This window comes from Antedon mediterranea, chromosome 11 (assembly GCF_964355755.1).
Source record: "Antedon mediterranea chromosome 11, ecAntMedi1.1, whole genome shotgun sequence".
NCBI classification, from domain to species: Eukaryota; Metazoa; Echinodermata; class Crinoidea; order Comatulida; family Antedonidae; genus Antedon; species Antedon mediterranea.
Genome location: NC_092680.1, coordinates 12,436,542 through 12,463,800, shown reverse-complemented (window position 1 = coordinate 12,463,800; position 27,259 = coordinate 12,436,542). Strand labels below are relative to the sequence as shown.

General features: G+C 33.4%; 3 protein-coding genes across 9 annotated transcripts in view; 1 reads left to right on the top strand and 2 right to left on the bottom strand.

The window, feature by feature from the left end:
* Window positions 1–1,338: 1,338 nt before the first annotated feature.
* On the bottom strand, window positions 1,339–8,404 carry LOC140062201 (uncharacterized). 2 transcript variants are annotated; one of them, XM_072108295.1, is made up of 3 exons: window positions 8,297–8,404; window positions 3,932–4,019; window positions 1,339–3,696 (listed from the first exon to the last, which is right to left on the bottom strand). In XM_072108295.1, the coding sequence occupies exons 2-3, from the start codon at window positions 4,006–4,008 to the stop codon at window positions 2,862–2,864; spliced, it is 912 nt and encodes a 303-aa protein (XP_071964396.1). In that variant the 5' UTR covers window positions 4,009–4,019; window positions 8,297–8,404; the 3' UTR covers window positions 1,339–2,861. The 2 variants fall into 2 exon arrangements, with proteins under 2 accessions (XP_071964396.1, XP_071964397.1); XM_072108296.1 differs by lacking the exon at window positions 8,297–8,404 and adding an exon at window positions 8,002–8,215.
* Window positions 8,405–8,971: 567 nt separating this feature from the next.
* Window positions 8,972–18,124, top strand: LOC140063159 (F-box only protein 32-like). Of its 4 annotated transcripts, XM_072109618.1 has the most exons (10): window positions 8,972–9,308; window positions 10,015–10,032; window positions 12,308–12,399; window positions 13,898–13,944; window positions 14,522–14,614; window positions 14,819–14,912; window positions 15,250–15,416; window positions 15,684–15,875; window positions 16,363–16,512; window positions 17,016–18,124. In XM_072109618.1, exons 1-10 carry the CDS (start codon window positions 9,148–9,150, stop codon window positions 17,139–17,141), a joined length of 1,140 nt encoding a protein of 379 aa, XP_071965719.1. In that variant the 5' UTR covers window positions 8,972–9,147; the 3' UTR covers window positions 17,142–18,124. The 4 variants fall into 4 exon arrangements, with proteins under 4 accessions (XP_071965719.1, XP_071965721.1, XP_071965720.1 ...); XM_072109620.1 differs by lacking the exon at window positions 10,015–10,032 and having other exon boundaries at window positions 12,329–12,399; XM_072109619.1 differs by lacking the exon at window positions 10,015–10,032.
* Window positions 17,019–27,259, bottom strand: part of LOC140063158 (tRNA dimethylallyltransferase-like) — a 23,109-nt gene continuing 12,868 nt past the window's right edge. For 2 of the 3 annotated variants that reach the window (XM_072109615.1, XM_072109616.1), the window contains exons 6-10: window positions 26,134–26,330; window positions 21,103–21,215; window positions 20,617–20,737; window positions 19,975–20,068; window positions 17,019–17,151 (exon numbers count right to left, since the gene is read on the bottom strand). In XM_072109615.1, coding sequence (XP_071965716.1) covers window positions 19,983–20,068; window positions 20,617–20,737; window positions 21,103–21,215; window positions 26,134–26,330 — 517 coding nt within the window. In that variant the 3' untranslated portion in view covers window positions 17,019–17,151; window positions 19,975–19,982. Of the gene's footprint in view, window positions 17,152–19,974; window positions 20,069–20,616; window positions 20,738–21,102; window positions 21,216–26,133; window positions 26,331–27,259 lie in introns of those variants that run through there. The other variant, XR_011847577.1, reaches the window with a different exon arrangement.

The window sequence follows — 27,259 nt, the reverse complement described above, 5'->3', positions numbered from 1 at the left end:
CTAATAAGAAACTAGGAATGATTTATAGATCTTTTAAATTCTTGAATAAAGATGGATTTTTGAAGCTGTATAAGTCTATTGTCAGGCCAACGCTTGAATATTGTAACACTGTTTATAATCCTATTAGAAAACGAGATCAGGATGAAATAGAGAAGGTCCAGCAAAGAGCAACAAGATTGATTCCTAGGTACCGTAATATTCCTTATGAACAACGTTTGAGAATTCTTGGTCTTCCTACCATGAGTGAGATATCGAAGGCAGAGAGCAGATATTATCCAAGTTTTTAGGATTGTTAAAGGTTTCGATCGTATTTCGATCAACACATTTTTTGAATTTGATCTAGAATCTCGGACCCGTGGACACCCATATAAACTCAAGTTTAAAAGCTCTCGTCTTAATATTAGGAGGGACACGTTCTCCAGGAGAGTTATTCTCTTATGGAATGCTCTGCCTACGGATGTAGTTTCATGTGCTACGGTGAACTTGTTCAAAGCAAAACTTAACGTCGCATGGTCTAACCACCCGCTGAAGTTTTCACCCTATATAGAATATGATTTTATTGCTAAGAGGGGCTTTTAAGCACTGAGTGCTTCGCCTCGATCCCGTAGACGAAAGTGTACGGGAAACAAGTAAACAAGTAAACATAGTAGAATTGATTAATTTATGAACTGAGCAATCTTAGCACGTGATTGGTGTTTTGCGCGCGCATTATGTGACGTCAAAAAAATGTTACACACGAGGGTTGGGTTAAGTTTCTCAGGAGGCCAATTAAAAGATTATGGTATGGGCAAGAAGATACTAACATTTTATTAGTTGTATTATTATTATATATTTTATGCAAGGGAGTTGTGTAACGGTAAATTAATGTGTTTAACTTTACTTGTGTATCCCGAATATAAAGTGCAAAACTGGATTGTGAATAGGTGTTGTATCTCATGAAATCAATTCGCCTATTGGTACGTTGACAAATCACAAGCGACCGTCGGATGATCCATCGCGCCGTGATTGGTTTAATTACTTGCGGCGCGCTTACGTTGAGTCCAAGTAGGAACCACACTTTAAGCTCGGCTAAGCTATACTACACAAACTACAAAAATGCTGTAGGAATATGACGTAATTGTGTCCATATATGGGCACAGCAAATTTTTTTTGTCACATAAAGTTTGACAGTGTTTGTAGACTAGAGTTCATTTGGAAAACAAACTGTAGTATTTAAGATTTCGATGAGTATGATTTTAACACATACAATTACTGTACAATAAAGTATACTAAACAATTTGACATCATGATGTTTTTATATCAATTAATGTTTTATAATGTAAATAACAAATCTTATAATTTAATAGTTAAACTTAAATGGTCTGAAAACAGAACATGTGATTGCACCTTTAAATGTGTTTTCTTCTACATTATATATATAAAAAAACTTTCTAAAGCTCTGTCTACACTATCAAACTTTGTGAAAAAAAAAAGGTGTGATGTGCCCATATATGGACATGGTGACGTCATATCACTACCATATTTGGTCACATCATACTTATTTTGGTCAAACGAGTTTGATAATGTAGACAGAGCTTTACTCAAAACAATAGAGTTTTTAATACAGTAGTAATAACATTTAAAAAAATGTAAATGTTCCAGATTCGTAATTCATATTTGACTCTAAACTTATTAGTCAATATATGTTACTATAATTTAATCTACCTTTCTTTTTTTGAAAATACAGTATTTAAATTAATACAATTTTAAATAGCTGATTTCACTTATCTTATACTGTACTACTACCCCTATGAATACATCAAAGAAAATGCAGGGATTATGAAGTTTAAAAAAACTATTTTATAAATTTTATTTTTTAACTTTATGTTATCAAAACGGCTATACAAAATGACCTCATTCTACCAGTAACAGTCAGTATTGCTATAAATACAACAGATACCATAATAACCATCCTACTATGATACAGCATAGCTACCATTAATATTATCATATCAATTGTTTTTTTCTATGTAAAACCACCCACCGACACATACACTCTGAGATGTGTGAAAAGTTAATAAATTAGAATTCAAGTTTGGGAAACTTACAATAAACATCACAAATTACAGAAACAAAATTCAAACATCACGAATTGCAAACAAATTATGCAAGTGTGATCTTTGAGACATTGTGTGTATAAGAACATTAAACATACAAACAACATAATACTGTTTATGCACTATATCTAAATATACATAATATTTAACTCTAAACAAATTTCTAGCAAGAAATTAAATATAAAAAGTTCCATACTATTTTCTGTAATAAATTTCTTTAAAAAAAGTTCTTAAATTGATGTTATTAAGGAAGATTCGGTTAAAAATTCCAACAACCTTACATCATTACAAAATGTGCTTTATTCTTAAATTACATTATTTTAAGTAAACATATTAATATCAAAACATTCACAATAGAATCTCTATTTAAACATTAAACAACAAATAATTTTGTTTGAACTGTGCAATGCAACGTAGAGTTAAATGACAAAGCAGAACGGTCAAGTATGGCAATATGTAATATTGTTAGTATTGTCTGAATTTCAAATAATGACGAATTGAATTCATCTTTAGAATCTCAACACTGTTTAAATCACTGCTGCAAAATACAGTAGGAATGAGTATACCAACTTGTTAGCACTGTAGGATAGTTTATCACACACTTTTTTACTAAGCTCTGTCTACACTATCAAAGGTGATGCACCCATGGACATCATGTCATATCACTACCATGTTTGGGCACAAACTAGTTTGATAGTGTAGATATAGATAGAGCTTTAATCTATGTTTTTCATGTAATATACACTTCTCTACTTAATCTGTTTGTCATGTGTACATCATCTCTGCCATGTGAGACATCTTTTTTGGGATGTAAATCATGTTTTCAAAATATCCAGCAAGGTCCTCCATACTGGTGTCGTCCAGAGGTGGATGAACCTGAAGAGCTTCTTGCGAACAAGTGTACGCCACCTCGCCTCGGGCCACCGAAAACGCCTTGTGCCTGCATTCGGTCCGCCTACACTCCGACAGCGACGTTGAGTAAACATCTTCGGACGACGATCGTTTTCGATTCAATGAAAAAGCACAAGATTGATCACGATATTTATCAAAATAATTAGAATTTGTAGATTGTGTTTTGGCAGTCAATTGTCTTGTATTCAAATGATCATTACAAAAAATGTTTCTTCTTCTTGTTGGACAATTATTAGGATTCATTTGAAAGCTGTTGAATCTTTGAATAAGAGAAGAAGATTTAAATAAATTGTTGGCAGAATGATCTGCTTCAGGTGCTTCTTCCTGAATCGTCGCTAACTTTTTACACGTTAATGTCTTTTTAGAAGGTTTAACAATAGGTCCAAAAACAGCTCGTTCATCGCTTTTAGCCTTTGCCAAAAAATTCCCGGTTGAAAATGACGGTTGGAACGTGCTGGGTAATTTAACGCTCTTAACAAGATCATCTTTGTTATGGTTCGTTGGTGATCCAAATAACTCCGGCTGCCATTGAGGAGGCGATGATCCTGATATTGTGACATAGGGTTCTAAGCGATGCTTAGTCCATTTCCAGGGCACTGCCTTTAAGTTGGATTTCCGTGATCGCACGCTGAAGTAGTTTCCGTTACTAGATCGCCTAGTTGATGAGCTTCGCTTAGAACATACAGGCCTACAAGTATTAAAGAAAAACATGAACAAAATGCAGTTAATCAAGGTATAAAACTAATACACTGAGATGATGTACATTTTAAACAAGGGTGGGTAGTAAAAATGTTAGAAATTTTGGAAAATTTGGAGGAAGGTATATAAGGAAATTCAAAGATGAGTACTGTGACTAGGTTACCCCACCTATTACCACCCCCTAGAATATCTTACACTTAAAATTGAAACACAGGTCTACTTACTCTGGATCAACTCTTAGTTTTTTAAACATAGACTGCATATCTATCTCATCTACAGCTGTACTTGGTGAAGCCATCATTTAAAGTAATCCTTTAAAAAAGACATGTAAATAACATAATAGTACAATATTATACAAATAATGAATGTTTATGAGTGCAATGGTACAAATAATGGCACGAGGTGAATGATGAAAGGTTATATCAACGAGGCAAAGCCGAGTTGATATAACCTTTCATCATTCACCAAGTGCCATTATTTGTACCATTACACGAATACAAAACATTCATTATTTGTTTTATATAACATCTAGACGTTTTTTTTTCGTACACAAAAATGTTTCAAAAAGTACTATTTAACGATCGTTGAATAGTGCGTACTATTGCACGCCATGTGACCCACATTCGTCCAATCAAATGACAGGAATTTATATAGGTGTTATATAAAAAATAATATCTTAATAGTGGTGGCAATGCCTACAATATTCTTCCTGATTTTGAATAACTTGTAAAGCGTAATCTATGCCTACAGTGAATTAGACAAAATAACATATATATTAAGTATGGCACAACTATGCTGTTATAGACATTTACAAGAAAAAAATGTAGGGAATGGGACTTTTTAATAAGATTACTGGTCACAAAATACAAAGCACTTTAGGAGGATGAGGTAGACAGGACCGTCAATAAAATGAACCATTTTGACACTTTCGACATCTCTTACAATTAAATTCTAAATAATTTAACATAATTTAAGATAGGCCTACAGTAAAACTACAGTAGGCCTACTGTATCCTTTATCTTGAATAATTGTACTATTATAAGTTATACATGTCAAGTTGTTTGAGGTTGCTGCTGGCTTGCAATTATTGGTTAATTATAATAAACCCATGTATGTATCTATATATAAATTTACGTAAGGGCAAAATTCGGTAAATCGCGCCTTACTTCTAGAATTTTTACTCGATGGTATATACAGTTGGTTCGTACTTTCGGTACTGATTTTAACCACCTGATGTAACCCTGTTTACTAATTAAATTAAGTTAGATAATTAGTTATTGACGATTAAAACGAATTTAGGTTCAATGATTTGCCCCAAATAGGGGTGTTTTCTGATCGTGGTATACACTGTCTAATGGATGTCCATCTTGAAAAATACCCACCACAAAAATGCGAGGAGGCTTCACATTTTCCTATCTCCTCCTACGATAATTGTTTTTAATAGCTGAAAACCGGTTGAACAGCTAGAGTACACCATCATAATGTTGAAGACAGGCCGATTTTCTTAAAAAAATACTATTTTGATACATTTAATATACGATTATACAAATGCATTGATTTGCGATGAATGGAACATCCCAATCTCTCAGTCTGCCAGAGTTTGGTTTAATACAAGTAGGTAAATTTATGAGCCCTTGGTTTAACACATGCAGTAGGTAAATATATGGGCCCTTTGAGAATAAACTTGCAATACTTTGACAATACTGTAAATACCTATTAACTATTTTTGGTCTTCATTTGAATCGAACATTTCTTACTGTGAATGTTCGTCCTGTTGGATGTAATATAAAAATATATACAAACTAGACATGTAACTCGTCACTTTGACGAGTTTGGTTATCCGCCGCGCAAGTGGTGCAACATTAACATATAAGGGGATAGGTTGAGGACAAAAGGAAGTGTTCACGTTGGCATTATGACCTGAACTGAAGAATATGATATGTTGTTATTGCTGAATTTTATCTATATATAAATTCATATATAGTATATACACAGTATAATCTGTATCCATATCACATACAGTGTAGAATAGGTGAAATTACGGGACCCGCTATTTATTGCAATTTTTAACATGTTGACGGTTTTAAAATGAAACGCGAAGGTAGCAATTCCGAAAGGAAATTATCTCAGCAACAACGTATTAGCGTGTAGAAGAAATTTGAATACGTGAAATATTGATGCGCGCTCTTTTAAATGTAATGAATTATGACGCAAAAGATGAAAATACGACCTTTTTTATTTAACTGGCCATATGATGACGTCACAACATCCGATGGGCAACATGTTTACATAATTTCGTATATACAATCCAATAGCTTCCAGAAAAAGTTTTAATCGTGATTATCACATTTTATTCTTATGAGCTATAACAGATTAAAATTTACTGTAAAGATGAAATTGATGCCACACGTGATTTAAATTTTTAGGCATGATGACGTCAAAAGAATTAAAATATTTTTAACTCATGCGAAAGATAGTTGATTGACCTAGACAATATCAAAATGGGGGTGAAAATGGAAAACGAATAAGTGAAGATGCGCTCTATTCAATGTGATGAGCTATGACGAAAGATACAAAAATCCTAAATTTTATATTCGCGTGGCCATACGATGACGTCACAATGTCCGGTTAGCCATATTAATACCTGATCCGACACCTACAACTCATCTACTTTCAGAATATGTCATCCACAAAAAGTTGACCGTCTAGTTTAGAAATTACGACTGTTTAAAAAAAGGCATATTTTAAACGAATTTTTTAACCTTTTCATAAAAAACGCGCGCAAATTGTCCAATTCGACGTGCTCGTATGACGTATCTTTAAGTCGAAATTGTTTAAAATTTGGTAAAATTACTAGAAAAGGCTGGAAAAACATAAATCACGCGAAAAAAATACGTTTTCAATGCTACGTGCGCACCGCACACGTAAAAATGTGCGCACGCGTGGGAATTGTTGACATGCTTAAAACGACATGAAACGCGTAGAAAGTTGATTAGAAATTAATTTTGCGCATTTTGAAATTTTAAATGCGCGTGCGCGCGTAACTTTGTGTAAAACACGGAATTTTTTTTCAACAGAAAGTTAGCGCATGATATAAATTAAACTTTTGCAAAGTTTCAAGTTGAAATGTTATTTGGTTGTCGAGCTATGTTAAATACGACAAAATCGTTAAATCGTGCGTAAGTCACGTTGCGCAATTGTAAACGTCATGAAAAGCTTCGCTTGACGACGTTACGTAAATGTCAATATGTTAAGATAGTTACCGAAATGTTATGTTTGCGAGTTGTAGAGAAAAGCGTTACACAAAAATCAAACAGAATGATTTCGTACAATCACAAGAGGTTATCCTGCAACTTCGTTGCGGATAACCAATAAACTTTATTACTGACATTGTGGATAGGCTACAGTTAGATATATAAACACATTATTATATACAAATAAACTTTATACTGACAGTTCCTTCTAAACGTTTGTATTAATTAATAATTACCAATAATATAAACGTCGTAGTGGTGTATTGTGACATGTACTTTAATATTTCAATCGATTATGACAGTGACAGTTTAAGTATTAAATCGCAAATGTTTTACTGTATTTAGAGGTATATTATTTATAGGCCTATAAAACATGAAAAAAACATTTCGTTACTGAGTGGATAAAGAATATATTTAAAAATTGTTTCTCTTTGTACCTATCCGCTTTCCCATCCCTCAACCCTAATGTTACATACAAAACGCAAATTGGGTTTCTTTAAATGAGTCCAAATCAAAAATTTGGACTCATTTTGTGATAAGTTTCTCCTTCGGAAGTAATTCCCAGGGTGCTAATTTTAGTTGACTACATAAATCATCGTGTCTATTTATTCGTTTCTGTAAACGAGAATGTATTATAGTCCTGCGGTACGTACATTTGAAATCGCCAGTTTTTGTTACGCTGAAATTACTGTATATTCGAGAACCATCTGTGGGCACGACCTAGATGGTACGCGAGCGAACCATCTAGTTCAACTAATGAGTTGAAATCAAATTGCGATTGTTAATGTTTTTGAAACGTGAAAAAGCGTATGATTTGAAATTATATATTAGGAAAATCATCATAAAAAAATAAAGTGATATTATTATTATTAAATAACTAACAAACATAAATAAAATTACTGACATTAATTAAAATAAATTAGGCCTAGGCCTAGCCCTAGCTAGGCCTAAATACATTTACAAATTAAAATAAAAGATTTTCCATGATTAGCGTAGCCTCCTAGGCCTAGGCCCTAGCCCAAAAAAGTTAGCTTATTTACATTGAGCCTCACGCCAGATATGCGGGACTTTATAGGCGCGCTTAGACTCCTGTATTATTGCGCCATTAACCAGCCTAGCCTCTAGGCCTAGAAGACGGGACAACCAGTCACAGCAAGCAAGGCCGGTTGGACTCCACCAATGATAGTGTCACTCGACTCACTGAGATAGAGAGAGGAGCAAAACAATAAAAGAGGCCAAATTCATTCAACAGATAAAGAATCTAGGCCCTAGGCCTATTATCATTTTATCAATCATTTTAACAATACAGATACTAAAAATAACTATAATACTTACGGTAGATATTATTTTCTATATAATTAAACATTTATTTCATTCAAAATATGAGTAAAAATGAATGAATTTCATGACTTGCAATGGAAAAGTCGCCATCTTTGTTTTGACAACGCGCGACGGGCGCATGTTCACTTGATGACGTAATTTTCGGTATGTGTCATCCTTCGGGGATCGCCTTCAAACTGTCAGTGTAAGATTATAATTTTACATGCAGCAAAATAATGTTAGGCCGTTTGCATAAGATTTCTTTATTAATATTAGTTTCTTTGTTTAGTTACCATTTTGGTTGATATGCTTAACGCACCTTTATTTAAGTGTGCCGCTGTTATAAAAGCGTATCTTCAAAATGTATTCATTATATTAATTAAAATAATAAAAAAGTGATGTGAGCTACTCCAAGATGATCCCTCAACAAGGTTGTTGACGCATGAGAATATTAAATAACAAGTTTCAGCTTTTTTTTCAACTCTTACACAAAATATTGTCAATGAAAACTTCATATTTAAGAGTTTAATTATTAAATATTTTTTTAAATATTATAAATGTGTACTAATTATTCCAAAGCCTATTGAAAAGTACGTAGTGTTGAAGTTTTATATATTTGTTATTCCACATTTTTAAAATGGTATAGCCCTCTTGTCTGGATCTTTAATAACCACGTGATCAAAACAAAACCAGATGGTAATCGTCAGTGTTTTCATAAACGTTTCTTCTCATCAACAGTTGTTAATTTGAAATCCAACAATTATACGAGAATTGTAGTCAGATTAAATCTATTGGTATTTTCGGTTACAATTAGGAAAAAGCAGTCAAACTGTTTTCCTTAAAACAGCTTTTCTTGACTAAAGACGATGCCCCTTGTTGCTAAGGAATCGAGATGTTCCTCATCATCAGTTCCACCACCACCAGCGGTGTCCAATTCCAACTGGGTTCGAAGTGGCAGCGGATGGGAGAAATTCATTGCTCTTCGTGAAAACCTCAACCGACACATCAAAAGGCTTGCCAGAGATAGGTAAGATTACACCATTTTTTTTCATCATTAAATACATTTAATTTATTAAACAACATAACAAATAATCACATGAAACGTCAACAGTCACAATATTTATTGATCACGTGTCGCTCATGATGATGGCATTAATATCTATACATAATGTCATTCCTTTGTTCTGTTGTGGTTTTGATGCATCATCATTTTTCCATTGACAATATAATGGTACAGGGATTGAGGAAGTAAATATTATAATATAATTTATTAATAAATATCAGTCTTGAAAATTGCTAATGCTGCTGTTTTTCACATCAAAGTTTAATTTTGTAAAGAAGGGCCATTTAAGTTTTTGCCGATATAAATAAATTTTATACATAAACTTTTTTTAAATACACTAAACGGACTCAATAAAAATATCAGTATATTCTTTTGCGTTTTAAAAAAAAATTGGAAAAATTGTATTTTAGCCGGAGAGATACCAAATATATGGAGGCTTGCAATTATCAGCTGGAAACTGTCTGGCGTTTAAAATTGAAAAAAAAACTTCAATTTATTTGGTTCAAGACTGACACTGAAGAGAAAGTTTTTAGGTCATTTAAGTTATTACTGAGGGTACGTTTATTGTAAATACATAATAACGCTTCTTTTTTAGGTGTTATTTTTCTATTATGCATTAAGTTATTGTACATAGATTTTTTTCTTTTTTAATTCCAACATTTGCTAAAAGTTCAAATTCAAGAGTCATGTAAGTATGGTTTGCCTCTACACATTTTATATTGTACTGTATGGTCTTTTTTCTCTTTTTTTTTGTTTGCTGACTTTTGACTGAATTATAACCTACTTTATATTCTTTTGTTATTAATTCTTTCAAAATCTTCTCTGCACAGGTTCTTTTGTTTGTAACTGTAAATACTGTACTCAGTTTTAAACCCACCCTGAGCCATTACATACTATTGAATCAGGGTACACTGTGAAAGTCTTTTTCAAACTTGACCCCCTTTCATGATGCAGGATACTTTAGGAAGGGGGGGGGGGGAGGAGGGGGTGTGATGAGGAAGGGGTTATATAGCTAAGTTACTAGAGTCAGTTTGGTAATTTGTCTCATTGTTGTGTGGGACTGTTTTTCCCCATTGTTGTTGGGTGTGTAGAAAGCGATGACCTCGAATTTGACGACCCCAACGACCTCAAATTGGACGATCTAAAATTGGACAACCCATAACACGAACCGACGACCCCTATAGCCTAGCCTAAGTGTGGTATAATATCCCGAAGCCGAACATAGCCAAAGATCTTTAAACCATACCTTATATAATACTCGCAAGCAAGCAATTGATTGAAAAAATACAGAAATATCGCCATTTGATACTGAATGTGTCGACACGAACAAACGAACAGTCATCATTAAAACTGCATTCGACATATTAAAAATAAATTTAAAATAAATCAATATTATACATTACATGGTTAAACCATGGACGTATAATTACATCTCGTCTTCTTATAACGAACACTATAGGCCTACCAAGCAGCGTGTTGCGAACATGTGCATGGGAGGGCCATAAGAAAGCTTTACATTTCACACATGCATTGTATACGGTCAAACCTTACCCGCCGCTGAAAAAGGGGCCGTTTTGACCTTGTTTGCCATGTCTAGTTCATAAACTGTACATGAACAACAATTGGAAATAATTAGTAATTATCATTATGACTAATTATAGACTAAACAACATGATTAAAAGCAATATCATAACTGAAGCTGAGTACAGTAATTAGTTATATTAATCCATCTTGTTAGATAATCCATTTTATAATGGAAATTTTAATTTTAGCCTTGGTAAAAGTATCAATAAACATAATTATAGAACAATTTTGGAAGGAAAGAACAGATGATCAAGGAAGTTATATGAATTGCCATTTACATTAGCATGAACAAACAAACATTTAAATAAAGCTAACAATTTTCTTAAGAAAATGTTATTCTTGTTGGTTTTTATAGTCAGACCCCTCTGTAAAATAGGCATTAGTATTTTTATCTAATTTGTTTTCTCTGAGCAGGGACTCCCTGCTCAGAGGCAGCAGTAATTTTGCATTTTAGATGCATGCCCAAATATGGTGAACAACTTGTTAGGTTGGCCTCTCATTTTAATTGAAGCTCTATCACTCAGCTATTTTTAGATATGATTTCCCAGGCTCTTACAATACGACCATATATGGTATAGTTCAAAGTTAACAAATAATCTAGCCACAACAAGGCTATTGTAATAATGTCAATATTCATTGATCTAAGTGCATTCACTAAGCTGTGGTCTTTAAAGCAACGTTGTTTCTAACAGCAATTTTACTTGGAATTATTGGATCAGTCTGCTATTGTCTTATGTTCCTGATCAACAGTTTATGCTTAAAAAACTACTGTAGCTAGCTTTACACAGTTGATTTTAAGCCAACATGGCTTTAGTGATGAACGAGGGTCACTGGGTACGCCACATCTCAGGTTGGATTCACATATCAATCGCCACCACACATTATTTTAACCGTATTTTGACTGATGATACCGAAACGCAGAGGTAAAGTTCAAACACTTGTTAATTATTTCTATCTAGGCCGGCTGGTTCTACTGGTTTTTTATTTAAAGTTCAAACACTTGTTAATTATTTCTGTCTAGGCCGGCTGGTTCTAATGGTATTTCTTTTTTGTTTCATATTTTGTGAATATTAGTTTTTACTGTGGTATGTTATTGTATGATATTCCGTCTAGTCTAGTTAATCTTCTTTACTTAAAATTTTTCTTTGAACATTACTATAATACATGGCATATATTCTCTCTTTCTTTCTTTGTTTTCTATACTGTATTATTAACACTCTTTTGTGAGGTTGCTTGTCACCGGACAGTAAAATCCTACATGCCCTACATGATTTTTTCGTGGCCTGGGGATTTCCCATAGAATTATGGTACTCTATATTGAGTGATCATTATTATTATATTCAATACATTTTGATTGGTTCCATTTTTATTTGTTGCAGATTAAGTAATATTAATAATAGGAACCAAGAAGTTGAAAGTTCACAAGATCAAAATAAAGAAAATGAATCAAACAGAAAAAAGAAATCCATAGGTAGGTACGAGTCTAGAACTCACAAAATGAAAGTATTGCTCAAAACTGGACTATTGATTTGTCCTATGTAGGAGGTTGTTCTTCCCTGGAGCCGTGCACAAAATACAATGTTTATTTAACAATACTGTATTATGTACAGTATATTTAAAAGCATTAATAACGTTTTATGTTAAAACATGACATAACTAATTAGCTTTCACAATGTGATGTTGAATTAACAGTGTTGTGTAAATTAAATTAGTTAATTAAGTATTGTCCCTTTGACTAATTCCAAAAAAATTATAAAAAAAAATATTTTGAAAAAAAGTGGGTCATTTTGAAGTATCATAATAGTTATTAACTTTCACCAAAAATTTGTCCAAAAAAAATCATTTAACTGAAATACAGATGTTTGTTTGTTCAAAAAATAATTTTGACTTCCAGTCAAAATTATTGCGAACAAAACATATCTCATAATGCAACGCGCTTGTTTGGCTACTCTGTATGCATAATCATAAAACTTCCTCGCAATCTGTGTGAAAACACCTTCTCAACTATGACAGGTTGTAAACAATCCTAATTAGCATCATGCATACTCATGGTTTGAAATCTTTGTTTACTTTTGTTCGCGACGATTTTCCAGATGAAATGTAATCAAATTAAATTACCTGTTAATTACGTAAACTGGTTGTTTTTGTGTTTCAAGAGACAATACATCTTTAAATAATATGTTACAAATCATCTCTTGCCAAACAAATAATAAACAAACATAGTTTGATTGATGATAATAAGTAGGCCATGTAACATTGTGTAATAATTACCAAGTAACTCTTGTGGGAGTTGTTTATAGGAAGATAGCCAAAAGACTTACGTGGAATGTGGGATCAGCTCCAAGTTTGTGATGAAATCAAAATTCAATCTTTGAATACAATCACAAAGTGGGCTGTGAGCAGCTGTTGCAAGAAAACAACATGTCACAAGCTAATTCCATGTTATTAAATGTTGTTACATACTTGTTGTGTAATTATGTTGTTGTGAATTTAGAATCAGAATTGCCATTATAATTAAGACTGTAAAAATTAGAAAGTTCTCCTCTCACAAGTGACCTGTCTTAAATCGACTGGCTCTGTCGGTCAACTTTTTGAAACTGTCAGACCCAGAGGCAACTAACTAAATCACCTGATTAGTGGGAGATGTGCTTAATAAAGTCCAATTTACACAGACAAGCGGTAATGATAAGCTTGTCCCACATAGAATCTGTATCTATCTTGAGAGTTTTTACTGAACCGCTCATCTGCTCTGCGTTTTGTTATGGTCATAAGAAATAACCTAGATTCTCTATTTTTGTTTACCGTTACCGCTGACCTGCTGTGTAAATTGGCCTTAACAGGTCATATACAGTATATAGTTATATAATATATACATGAATTAGTTCTGATTTAATGTCAGAAATGTATAAAATTACATCTATTATTTATATTATGACATTTTAATCTATTTTTTATTGTTTAATTTGTAGATCACCACAGCTGTTATATCTTTTTACCAAGAGGAGGTGCTAAGAAGGTGAGAGTTGGTATTTGGCTTATAGAATGTGTCCAGGGAGTTGTAAGTCCAGACCTAATGGTCAAGGAGTAATACCGATGTGGATTCCAGTGACCCTTTCCTACATACTAGACTCAGTTCAGTCACTCATATACCCTCACTTAAATTATACACTATTATATTATTATTACTGCCTTTCCGCTGAAAAGTCTGCCGACATTTCCGCTTTGGCTGCTCCGTAAATCTCTTTTACCAGTTTCTTCCAGTCTGTTGTTTCATGTCTTTCTTGGTTTTCAATTGTCCGGGATACTTAATATCTGTTATGCTTATAAAGGGTGAGTAGGTCGTTGCTGAGAGTTATTGGTAGGGTGGTTCTCGGTCTTCCTCGAAATTTTATATTGGTAGTGTTGCTGAAATAATAGCTTATTGCTGTGTTGGCTGGTGTACATGGGTCTTGTCTAAGTATGTGACCTAATAGTCTCCATCTTGCGTCGACTATTTCTAATGAAATCGGTTTTGTTCCTGTCCTTCTGTATAAATTTATGTTCACTAGATAAATAATAATATATTTTTATGAATTCTTATTTTCAAATGATAGACTGGTTTTTATTTTACTATTGGAGAGGTTTTGAATCGATTGGATTTCTCAGGTGCTGTACACGATCACAGACGTTTCAATTATGTGTGTAGGGTAAGTATTAATTCTACGATTCTACCGTTATATTAATTATGGCTGGGTTTCAGAATTTACTATAAATTATGCTTTTGCATCACTTTATTTTCAGCTATTTCCTTCAATTTATTTACTATTATGGTGGTGGACCTGGTGCACGAGAAATTCTAGGTAACCACACAAATAAGTCCTACTATATTTATAATTTGTTTTTTTTTTCAGATTTTGGAAATCATAACAGAAAGTTGGTTGTTTGCATTAAGTGGCCTCGCACAGAAAAATTTCTTTTTTATTTTGGAAGAATCAGTTACAGTTGGTAAGATTCAAAACTACTCTATAACTTCACATTTCAACCTGGAACCTAACCCCCTCAATGTCTCGTCCTCCAAACATCAGTATTCAACTAAACATTTTGAATGCAAAGAATTTACCTAAAAATTAAGCATACACTGCCCAACACTTTTGCTAACCAATTGCCAGATACGGCTGGTGGATCCGATACAAGTTGGCTTGTCATTTTGCGAATTATGCTTGCATGACCTCTTGATTCATGAATAATTCATGAGGCAAACTTGATTTGTCAGGATCTTGTCAATGCTTAGTCCAACACTAAAATGACACCTGAAACAACTAATCACAATTTATTTTTACAGTGTCTGAAACTAAGCTTTATGTAAACAGAGTGAAGAAAATACTGCAGGACATTTCCAAGAACCTTTTGAAGAACCCGCACTTCCACGTGGGTAGTCCTAAAACATGGAACAAGTGGTTAGACTTGGTAAAAGACTGGTTACAACAACTTAACACAATTGACTATACAGTAAGTTATGAATTCAAATTTTGAAATATATTATCTAACAACTGGAAATGAACCTTGATCCAATTAAGGATGTCAACTGAAAATGAACCTTGACTCATTCAAGTGATGTCAACTGAAAATGAACCTGACCCAATAAAGTGATGTCAACTGGAAATGAACCTTGACCCAATCAAGTGATGTATCCCATAATACTATGCATATCCAATGATCATGTGAATTTATAATATGTGCATAATAAAGCCATGGTGGCCATTTTGTTTCTTGCAGCCAACTGAGATTAGAGTGGACTCATTACAACTGATGGATCTACCTCCAGATTGTCTTAACCGCATTATGTCATCATTGGCAAATGCAAAAGATATTGTAAACTTTGGTTTAACTTGCAAATACATACATGAAATCAGTGAATACACGTTGCGATGGGAAAAGCTTTGCCGTTTTCATTTTACTCAGCAACAGGTATAAAACAAAACATTTGTTACATTTAAAAATTGTAGGTGTGCTACAAATTGCATTCCTCGACGCGTGCATGTTAAAGAACTTGGTACACTATTCGAAAAGAGTAGGGGATCATCTCCCGGTGTGCTGATCTGGTAGGCCCTGCACTGCTGGCTGCTGTGGTCCGTGGAGGGCCCAATCCAAATTTCCTCAGTTTCCAGTTAAGCTTGAGGACGAATATCAATATCTTTTTTTAGGGGCGCTGTAGGTTTGCTCGTTGTATCTTGTATAAGTTTACAAAAGTGTCAATGACATCTGGGGAGTGTAAAGGCCAACTCAGAGAGCGTTGTACGACACTGTCTAAGTTGGCGTTTTGATAAGTGATTGCACTCTCCAAACGACAAGGCCTGTAGTTTACAGTGATGAAGTTCATAATTGCAAACCACGTGCAATTTGTTGTTAAAGATCGATGTAAATTTAAACCATTTGTTTTTTTGTTGTTCTATAGATTACTTCTATATCTCCAAAATTCCTTGACAGTGACAATAAAGTGAACTGGAAGGGTGTGTATAGTAGGCTTTGTCATCGTCATGGAAACAGGGAATTATACAACAATGTGTTAAACCTATGCAATCACTGTAACTGTATCTATTGGACAGTGAGTACACATTAATACTTGTTTTATAAAAATCATGTCTGCTGCCCTCTTTTGAAGTCAGTATGTAATATTCAAAACAAAACAATCACTGCTTGAAAATTATTTTTAAAACTATTGCAAGCACTATGCCTGTGTTAACCGCATGTCGAGTGTATCAACACATATTTTATAAATGATCCACAAAATTTACTTTAAAAAAAATTAATTTTATTGTCATTAACAATAGAGTTTGTATTTAAAAAAAATGTTTTATTGCATGCCGCGTTTAAATTTTTTTTGTTTTTGTTTTAAATTTTGAGGAGTTGTATTCTCATCACTTTTCTTAATTTATTTTAAAAATGTTTTAATTTTAATTTGTTTTCATTTTTAAAATGTATTTTAAACATGATACTGTAAATATTTTGAAGTTTTTTATACTTTATCTTGTATCTGACACTGTAAGGTCATTCTAGTAGTAGTACTGTATGGTCATTTGTCTTATTCCGTGGTCATTTTTCTTTCAGGACGGTGGTCATCCATGCTCAGCAGAAATAACCCCAGAGTTCTCAACTAGACAATTCTCAGACGTTGTTGTGACACAGCAAAATCTTACCCCGGAAGAATTCATGAAACTGTGGCCTACGCCATAAAGCCAGTAGTCTGTAAGAAGAAATGATAGTGTAATAAATAAACGATTTTGTACATGCTGTTAGAGATAAAATCTCAGTGTATATTTGTATAGTATGTAAATATGCTGCTGTGAGCTATTTATTCACATTTGCGGGTTTATGAATATGCAATAGTTTATTTGTAGGCACTTTTCCTGCACAAACATTTGCAACTGCTCCGGATGTTTTTTCAATCCATCGCCAGCCGCCCTTCTTGTAAAATCTGGGTTAAACACTTTAAACTTTTTAAAGCAGTATAATAGTATAATTTCTTGATTGCCCTTGTCCTCTTTATGTTAGTGCAGTTTTATCGAATTGTGAATTTAATGTGCCTTAGGAACAACTGTATAAACTAATGAATGTAGATGACATCATCCATTTGTAAATGTTAAGGTCACTTTGTTTACACAAGTTCATAAATGTCTGTCAATTTGTACTTCTACACTGAATGTCTTCGCTAAAGGGACTCATTTCATTAATTTGTACAAATCAGCAATGCAATTTGTAAACTCTTATTATATTTAAGTCTTCACTTTGCTGAAGGGACTACAGCCTGTGTCAGTTTTATGGAATATAATTTGTTAACTATTATAATATTTAAGTCTTCACTTTGCTAATGGGACTACAGCCTGTGTTTATGGAATATAATTTGCTAACTCTAATAATATTTAAGTCTTGACTTTTGCTGAAGGGATATCAATTTATGAATCAGTGATGTAAATTTTTAAACTCTTATTATACAAGTCTACATTACCCTTCAGGATGTTGTGTTAACTATAAATATTGAACTTCTTGAGGTTTAATTTAACTGGTTTCAGGCTAGAAATGCATCTGATATCATATCAGAGGCAAATGATCATGATGTGATTGATGGACTTTATTTAATGGATACCAACTGTAATAAAGCTAAAAAGACATAATATTGTGAATTTCAGTTTTAAATTAAAAAATAATCTTGTATCATGCATGATTCTATATGTCATCTGTGTAAAATTAAAATTCCGAACTGGAACAATCCTATTTATTTAACATCATTTTTCTAAAGCTTTTCATCTATCATCAATATTGATTATAAAATGCTAGTTGTATTGAAACTAGCAAGCTTAGTTTTATACATGTTTTTCCCTAAGGCATCATACAGCACACAATATGTGATTAATTCAACGTTTTTTGTAACTTCATAACCGCTTGAGAATTGACATTAATGATTATTAATATTCAAGGTAAATTGGGTGATTTTTTATTTCATCATCAACAGAATATTAATAAAGTTTATAGATTATATTGTGATTGAACGGATGCCATTAATGTATATTAGACCCGGGGGTGCATGCCGTATACAATTATTGACTTGTCTATTTTAGGTAGCATAATTTTTTAATTAAATGGCTTTTTAATAAAAAATGAATACCGTAATTGGGATTATGTATTTAAATTATCGTGGTAATTAGTTTAATTTAGTTTAATAAGTTTTTTAATAATTATATTAATAGTTCCAAATTGAAGATGTACCGGGAACATGAACATTATGATGATGTGTACTGGATGTCATAGATGGTACGAACTAATTAAAGAAATTCCTGGAGTTTAACCTTTCGAAATAGAGGGGTAGATGATCTGAGGAGTCCACTAGTTTTAGTATTATTATACTAAAACCTAAATATTATAGTAAACACAGTTTGTGTATGTGTTTATAACTTGTTCAACAGTCCATTAGTCTTGTCTACCTAGTATTGAAGGTAGAGGGTGGAACAAAGTAGATGAATGAACTTAATGTGGAAAATACTTCAATTAAAAACAGAAGATTGAGGCATTCCAAGCCATTGCAAGATGAAAGGAATCGTAAAGTGGATCAAGACTCCAGTTTATAACATCATATGTTACTGATACAATAACCTGCCTTTTAACTGTATTAGTTTGACAGTTTCTTCTTCCTAATGGAAGTAAATGACTTAAGGTCAAAGGGTAAATACTAAAACGTGTCTCTAGTGATTGATATGCTTTTATCTAATTAAATAGTACTTTATATTCAATCAAAATAAGATGTTTTGATATAAATGAAGCAGAGATTGCTTTTATGACCCATTACACAAATACTGTAGATAGTTTATTTGAAATCTATGCTATATTTTATTATTTGAAAGCCATGTATTGTCAGGGGATACACTTCACTAAAATGTTTACAATGCCAATTGTGTATCCATCACTCACGCACCAACTCTTGCCTTCTATCTAGTATTATGCTAATGGTTTTAATGTTATCATTAAGTTGCCCAACAAGTGCATTCAGGTTTTTTTTTTCTGCCGTTACAATAAACATAGAGATATAATATCTCTATGCAATAAACTAGTTTTTGCACTTTCTCATAGTTTCTTTTTCATAGTTTTTGCACTTTTCTTTCATTTTTTTGATAACTTTCAGATCTTCACAAACAGTAGTTTTCGTCTCAAAGTGGTTACACAAATGCTAGTCAAACACAAATAGACGACAGATATATCCACCAATATTCATTCTCAAAATGAATGAAACTAATTTTTCACATTTTTTCGAGGCCTACAGGTATTAAATTGTCCTATTTTTTCCACCCATAGGTTGTACATAGGACACAATGCAGGCTACAGGTGGATATTTTATATAGTTAGGCCTTAAATTTTATTCTCAATTTTTAATAAACATATAAACATATAAACATATATATATAGATAAAGCACTATTGAAAAAAATAATTATATTGTTATGTAGCATGTGAACATTGTATATAATAGTTTCATAAACTGAATTTTAAATTATAGTACATATCAAATAAAAGTGTACCTTTTATGTCAAGATTCTTGGGCAAACTTAGCCAGCAATTCTTTCTTCCGAATCTTTTTTGCACGTTTGAAATGAACTCTGGATTTTAAGTGTGCTGTAGAAATTGAAATAAAGAATTACACAAACAAAATAACAATGTATCCTTGCCATTTGATTGGTGGATTATGCATCATGTGTCTAACTTTGTCTTGTATTCTTGCCATTTGATTGGTAGAGTATGTATCATGTGTCTCTAACAGTGTATCCTTGCCATTTGATTGGTGGATTATGTATCATGTGTCTCTAACTGTGTATCCTTGCCATTTGATTGGTGGATTAGGTATCATATGTCTCTAACAGTGTATCCTTGCCATTTGATTGGTGGAGTATGTATCATGTGTCTCTAACAGTGTATCCTTGCTATTTAATTGGTGGATTATGTATCATGTGTCTAACTTTGTCTCTAACAGTGTATCCTTGCCATTTAATTGGTGGAGTATGTATCATGTGTCTCTAACAGTGCATCCTTACCATATGATTGGTGGATTGCATCAAGTGTTTCTATCTTTGTTTAAATCTACCTCACAATTAGGTGGTACATAACGATATGAGAGGTTGGTGGAAATATAAAGACAATCAAATTTAAATGCATCTTACAAATACCTTGCCATTGTTGATGTCCAACGATTATTCGACCACTACATATATCACACACGAATGTGGTTTCTGGTTTGACCTCTGACCTCTCCTCAATCACTAACGGTTTTGCACTTGGCATTTTACCCTTTATTAAAAAAAAAAGTGGTTTTCTCACTTATCTACAATCTGCTGCAAGACTCTAACATTATTTGTACTCAAATGTTATGTCTTTCAGGAAAATAAATGAATTGAATTATAATCTCTTGGGCATAAATGTAAATTCAAGATATATGTGTGTATATAAATAAAACACTGCGCATTATTTTGATTTATTGAAAACTAACATGATATTGATTAGCTTGGCATCATTGATTGACTGTGAATAAGCCTATACAACTTGTTAAATATTTTTTAACAAGTCCTTGAGTGAAGTTTGAAAACAAATCCTAGCATCTGATATGAACCCAGGACTTTGGTAGCGGATAACCACCAAGCTACAACTCAAGTTACCTCCATGACATCACTAAGGATTTTCATCGCTGGCTCAAGTACTGCATGATCCCATTGTGTGGCGTCAGTAGCATCTAGGCCATATACAGGGGGTACATTGAAACCAGGTCGTCCTGTTAAAATAAAAAAAATCAAAAGCATCCATCATACAAACATTAAATATCTGACACTTGTACAGCAATAAACCAATGTACCATGAATAATATAATAATTTAAAATGTTATTTATCTATGTGCATTTATTAATAATGTATATTTAGTAGTGTTCGTATTACGCATAAGCAAAATGCTTGTGGCTTTTTTAAACAAGAAATAATATTAGAATATCATGAAAAGAGGTCAGGTCAAGCGAATATTAACCAGGTCAAGTGAATATTAACCAGGTCAAGTGAATATTAACCGGGTCAAGCAAATATTAACCAGGTCAAGTGAATATTCACCAGGTCAAGCGAACATTAATCATTTCAGGCCAATATTTCCCAGTTAAAGTCAATATCAACTAGGCCAATGGTTTGGTGTTGAAATAAGGATATGTGTAATGGGTGTCTAGAAAACTCAGATCTAGAAAACTCAGATCTCAGATATATCTGAGTTTTCTAGATCTAGAAAACTCAGATATCAATATCTGACTTTTCTAGTTCCAAAATGGAACTAGAAAACCCAGATCATCAAATGGATCGTTCCATTATTATTAGAGGGTAGCATATTTGAAATACTACACAGTACGTTTTCTTACTAATAATAATAATTATTGGAACTTGTAGTAGCAGCCTACGACTTAAATCATAAAGAAATACAGTATACACCTTTTAAAATGTAGTCTTATAGCATTTAGGCCTAGCTAAGCAAACTCAATTCAAGGCTCAACGTGTGGGCGCTATCGCGATGTATCGCAAAAGGAAGACCTGGTCCTACAGTACTAGAATAGAAGTGGTCAACTCGTACCCAAAATAACTGGTACCTATTCCCAACTTGGCTAACTCGTACCTCAACCAACTCGAACCCACATCAACTCGTACATGCCTCATTTTTAAGCCTACATTTTAACGGTAACATGCAATGTATTTTCTTTATGATTTAAGCCGTAGGCCGCTTCTACATGTTACAGTATTAGTAAGAACATACACAGTAATCAGTTTTAATAATACCTGCTGATTAATAATGGACCTACCAACCAATCAAATGATGATCTGAGTTTTCTAGTTCCATTTTGGAACTAGAAAAGTCAGATATTGATATCCGAGTTTTCTAGATCTAGAAAAGTCAGATATCTGAGTTTTCTAGATCTAGAAAAGTCAGATATCTGAGTTTTCTATATCTAGAAAACTCAGATATATCTGAGATCTGAGTGTTCTAGATCTGAGTTTTCTAGACACCCATGTGTAATACCTTCCCTGGTAAAATAAGTACTTCCAACTAAATCCATACTAAGATTTGCTATATCAATCACATACAGTATAATGAAAATATATCGAAGCATTTGATATCTACGGTATGTTAAAATATTTTTGTCCTGGTTTAACAACACCAGGGTCATTCCATGCCAAATCAACAAATCTGAACAAAATTTGGGCAGGTCACCTCTTAGATTTTACTGATTTTTTTTCCTAAGGTACCTCTATCTATATAATGAACATATGCAAAAAATTAGCCCTCAATTCCAAGTGGTTTCGGAAATATGGCCGTTTTAAATGTGGGCGTCTCGCCCCATTTTTCGTTCCAAAATTGCGGAGTTTAATATTTTGTGTTTTTGGAGGCTTAAATTTCCGCAACGGACAAATATATTAAGCTGAAAATTTCTACCTATGGATAATTCCCACTCAATAAACAGAATCTGGTGTAAAAAAAAAGTTATCTCTACTACTTTGGAAGATACAGCAGTCCGAAAACCCATTTTCGTTAAGCAAAATTAGCTTTTTTCGATTTTCGTCAGCCCTGTATACCCACAATAGCATTCATAGAGTGTTCAAACTTTTTAATTCTGTTATATAAGTACATACATTTACTTTAAAGCAATAGTATAGTATTTTAAAGCTGAAATAACAAAATAACTAGTACCCAAAGTATGGTCCGGGGAAAAAAACCATGAAAATAGCCCATTTTCTCGTTGACCTTTGACCCCGTAGATGGATCTTAACAAACTTCAAAATTGCGTTAATTATTAAATACATACCAGATCTATATCTGATTCAAATTTGAAATTTGCAACTCCACTGCTTCATGGTTATCTAAATTTTATAAATAGTGCTACTTTTTCATTTTTATATACTTTTTTTATACTATAGCCATTTTTCGTACTTTTAGAGTTCTCTAAACTGATAATTAGAACTATTAACATTTTGAAATTAATCAGTCTTAGCTAACTTTTTGTGCTGATTCCAAAAATGTAAATAGATTTATCATTTCTTGTTTTATTCCTATTGATACTGGAGCCTAAAAATGATCGAAAATGAAATTTATAGGATTTCTTTGTTTATTGAAACCACTAACTACATGTCACTTCAACCATGGACATACCCATGTCTGCCAAAAACATCAAAATGTGAAGCTTCTTATTGCAGCTCTTCCTAATAAACAAGAATACAAAGACCTGCTCGCAAGAATGGTATGCGACATAAGTAATCGGGACTGCATGATCCGGTCTTGTACCAACTGTCCTGGTAAAGCAGCCCTCATGAGCTATTTGTCGATGTCGCAAGTGTGCTCAGACTACGAAGTTGACATGGAGGATTCTGTTAATTACAAGCAATGGATGCACACAGACAGAACACAACTTACAACTGTCAATTCAAGAACTCCTTCAGACACTATGCGATGCTTTAGATAAACTTTGTCAACACTATTTTGTAACAAAAGCCCAGGCTGCCTCCTACTTGCGAAACCTTAGAGCAGTTAGCAGCAGCAGGAGATGAAGCCATCGTACTGTTTAGACTTTGCAGAAAACTATTCTATTGGGACAATAGCCAGGCGACACTCCACCCATTTGCTATATACTATAAGGAGAATGAAGATCTCAAGTGCATTAGTGTCTGTGTTATTTCGGACTGCCTTAAACATGCAACATCAACAGTTCATGCATTTATTAAATGTGTTGGCATCTTATTTAAAAGAAATCTTACCACATACAACTAAATTAATTTACTATATAGATGGTGCAGCAAGCCAGTATAAAAATTACAAAAACCTCACAAACCTATGTCATCACCAATCTGATCATGCATTAATGCCCAGTGGCATTTTTTTGCCACTAGTCATGGAAAAAGCCCATGTGATGGTATCTGCGGTACAGTGAAGAGGCTTGGTTGCACGAGCAAGTTTACAGGCAACAGAAGGAAACCAAATCCTCACGGCTCTTCAAATGTTTGACTGGGTCTCTAAAAATATTGCTGGCATCAAATTCTTCTTTGTAAGTGATAAGGATGTACAGAAAAATACAGAAGCTTACAAACTAGAGGAACGCTATTTATCATCAAAAACTATTATGGGTACTTGCTCTCCCATCATAGCTTTATTCCGGTATATCTGCAGGAAAGCTTGAAATGCGCAGATTGTCTGAAGATGACTTTTTTTTTACAGCACTGTGTGTTTAGTTAGGTAGTGAAGAAGAAAACATTTCAATTCCGAATGATGACTATCAACCTGGTAAATATATTGCTTGTATGTATGAAAGGAGTGGTACATTGGAACTATAGATGAACGTTCAGATGAAAACAGTGATGTACATGTTAAGTTCATGAAAAAATCAATACGCACAGGCAATCTTAACTGGCCACCAGATAATCCAGCTAACCAATGTTATGTGCCGCCGTTTCAGGATATTATCTGTGGTATTAATACTCCAGAGATACAAGGTCATCATGGAGGTCGGCAGTAATAATTATTGGAAGCCGACCACAAATGTATTATAGCACTGTTACCAAATTTTAAATAGCTGAACACTATTATTATACATACATATATATCAAAATTGGCATGTGCATGGTTGAAATACAAAGTAATACCATCCAGTTTACATGTAAGTTGTGTTTCCAATATGTACAAAGAAATCCTATAAATTTCATTTTCGATCATTTTTAGGCTACAGTATCAATAGGAATAAAACAAGATATGGTAAATCTGTTTACATTTTTGGAATCAGCACAAAAAGTTAGCTAAAATTGATTAATTTTAAAATGTTAATAGTTCTAATTATCAATTTAGAGAACTCAAAAAGTACGAAAAACGGCTATAGTATAAAAAAAGTATATAAAAATGAAAAAGTAGCACTCTTTATCAAATTTAGATAACCATGAAGCAGTGGAGTTGCAAATTTCAAATTTGAATCGGATATAGATCTGATATGTATTTAATAATTAACGCAATTTTGAAGTTTGTCAAGATTCATCTACGGGGTCAAAGGTCAATGAGAAAATGGGCTATTTTCATGGTTTTTTCCCCCGGACCATACTTTGGGTACTATTTATTTTGTTATTTCAGCTTTAAAATATTATATTATTGTTTTAGAGTAAATGTATGTACTTATATAACAGAAATAAAAAGTTTTAACACTCTATGAATGCTATTGTGGGTATACAGGGCTGCCGAAAATCGAAAAAAGCTAATTTTGCTTAACGAAAATGGGTTTTCGGACTGCTGTATCTTCCAAAGTAGTAGAGATCAAATTTTTTTTTCACGAGATTCTGTTTATTGAGTGGGAATTATCCATGGGTAGTAATTTTCAGCTTAATATATTTGTCCGTTGTGGAAATATAAACATCCAAAAACACAAAATATTAAACTCCGCGATTTTGGAACGAAAAATGGGGCGAGACGACCAAATTTAAAACGGCCATATTTCCGAAACCGCTTGGAATTGAGGGCTAATTTTTTGCATGTGTTCATTATATAGATAGAGGTACCTTAGGAAAAAAAATCAGCAAAATCTAAGAGATTACCTGCCAACTGATTTGTTGATTTGGCATGGAATGACCCACCAAATAAAAATTATAAAAAAAACATAATGTGTTTTGAATTTAGTAGAACATAAACATACTCTTTAAAAACCGGTTGTTAATCCATCGCAACTGTTTACGTGCGTACCTCCGAGTGACCTGCTTCAGTTTCTCAATTCCTTGTTCTTTTAATTTGACACCAATTTCTTTATCTCTTTCTTTTTCTGGAAGTATTAGGTAATCATGAAATTCTTTGAAGCCAATTGATTGGAATATGCCTTGTGAATACAACTCTTCCCTATAAAAAGAATGACACAACAAATATTTAGTGTTATCAAAGAGAACCCTGGAGGTAAAAGGTATAGGAAAAAGCAAACCTACAAACATGGGATGAATTATAGATCATCTGCCTCAAGAAAAATCAACAACATTTTAAACCAAGGACACAATATCTGAGGTCAAACCAGCTTGTTACAACCGCTAATGTAGAAAACGCCAGCTAATGTCGAAACAACCGTTAATGTAGAACAATACACCGCTTATGTAGTAAAACCTCCAGCTTATGTAGAAACACCAACAGCTTATGTAGTAAATAAAAATCAACACCAGCTAATGTAGAAACAGTCAACAGCTTATGTAGTAACGAAAATTGCCTCCCAGCTTATGTAGTTACTATCGCCAGCTAATGTAGAAAATGTTATATATTTTACAAAAATGTCTAATTCATGTGCAAATGCATCGATCTTTACTTAGCTATCAGTCTCTCCACCTCTCGTAAGCAACCAACTTTCTAAAATGACCACACATCGTAATAAGCTACCATCTCTGTTAAGGGACCGCTTCTCATAATCGACCACGTCTCGTAAGGGATCACCTCCTCTCATAAGGGACCGCTTCTCATAATCGACCACCTTTCGTAAGCGACCACACCTCTCGTAAATGACCACCTCTTTTAAGGGACCACGACCTCTTTCTCCCTATTAACGGACCGCTTCTCATAATCGACTATCTCCCGTCACAACGAACTCTGGTAAGTGACCACCTCTATTGAACGTCCACCGTTTCTATTAAGGGACCGCTTCTTATAATCGACCACCTCTCGTAAGTGATCACCGCCTCTCATAAGGAACCGCTTTTCATAATCGACCACCTCTCGTAAGCGACCACCTATTTTAACGACCAAACCTCTCGTAAGTGACCACTTCTTTTAAGTGACCACGACCTCTT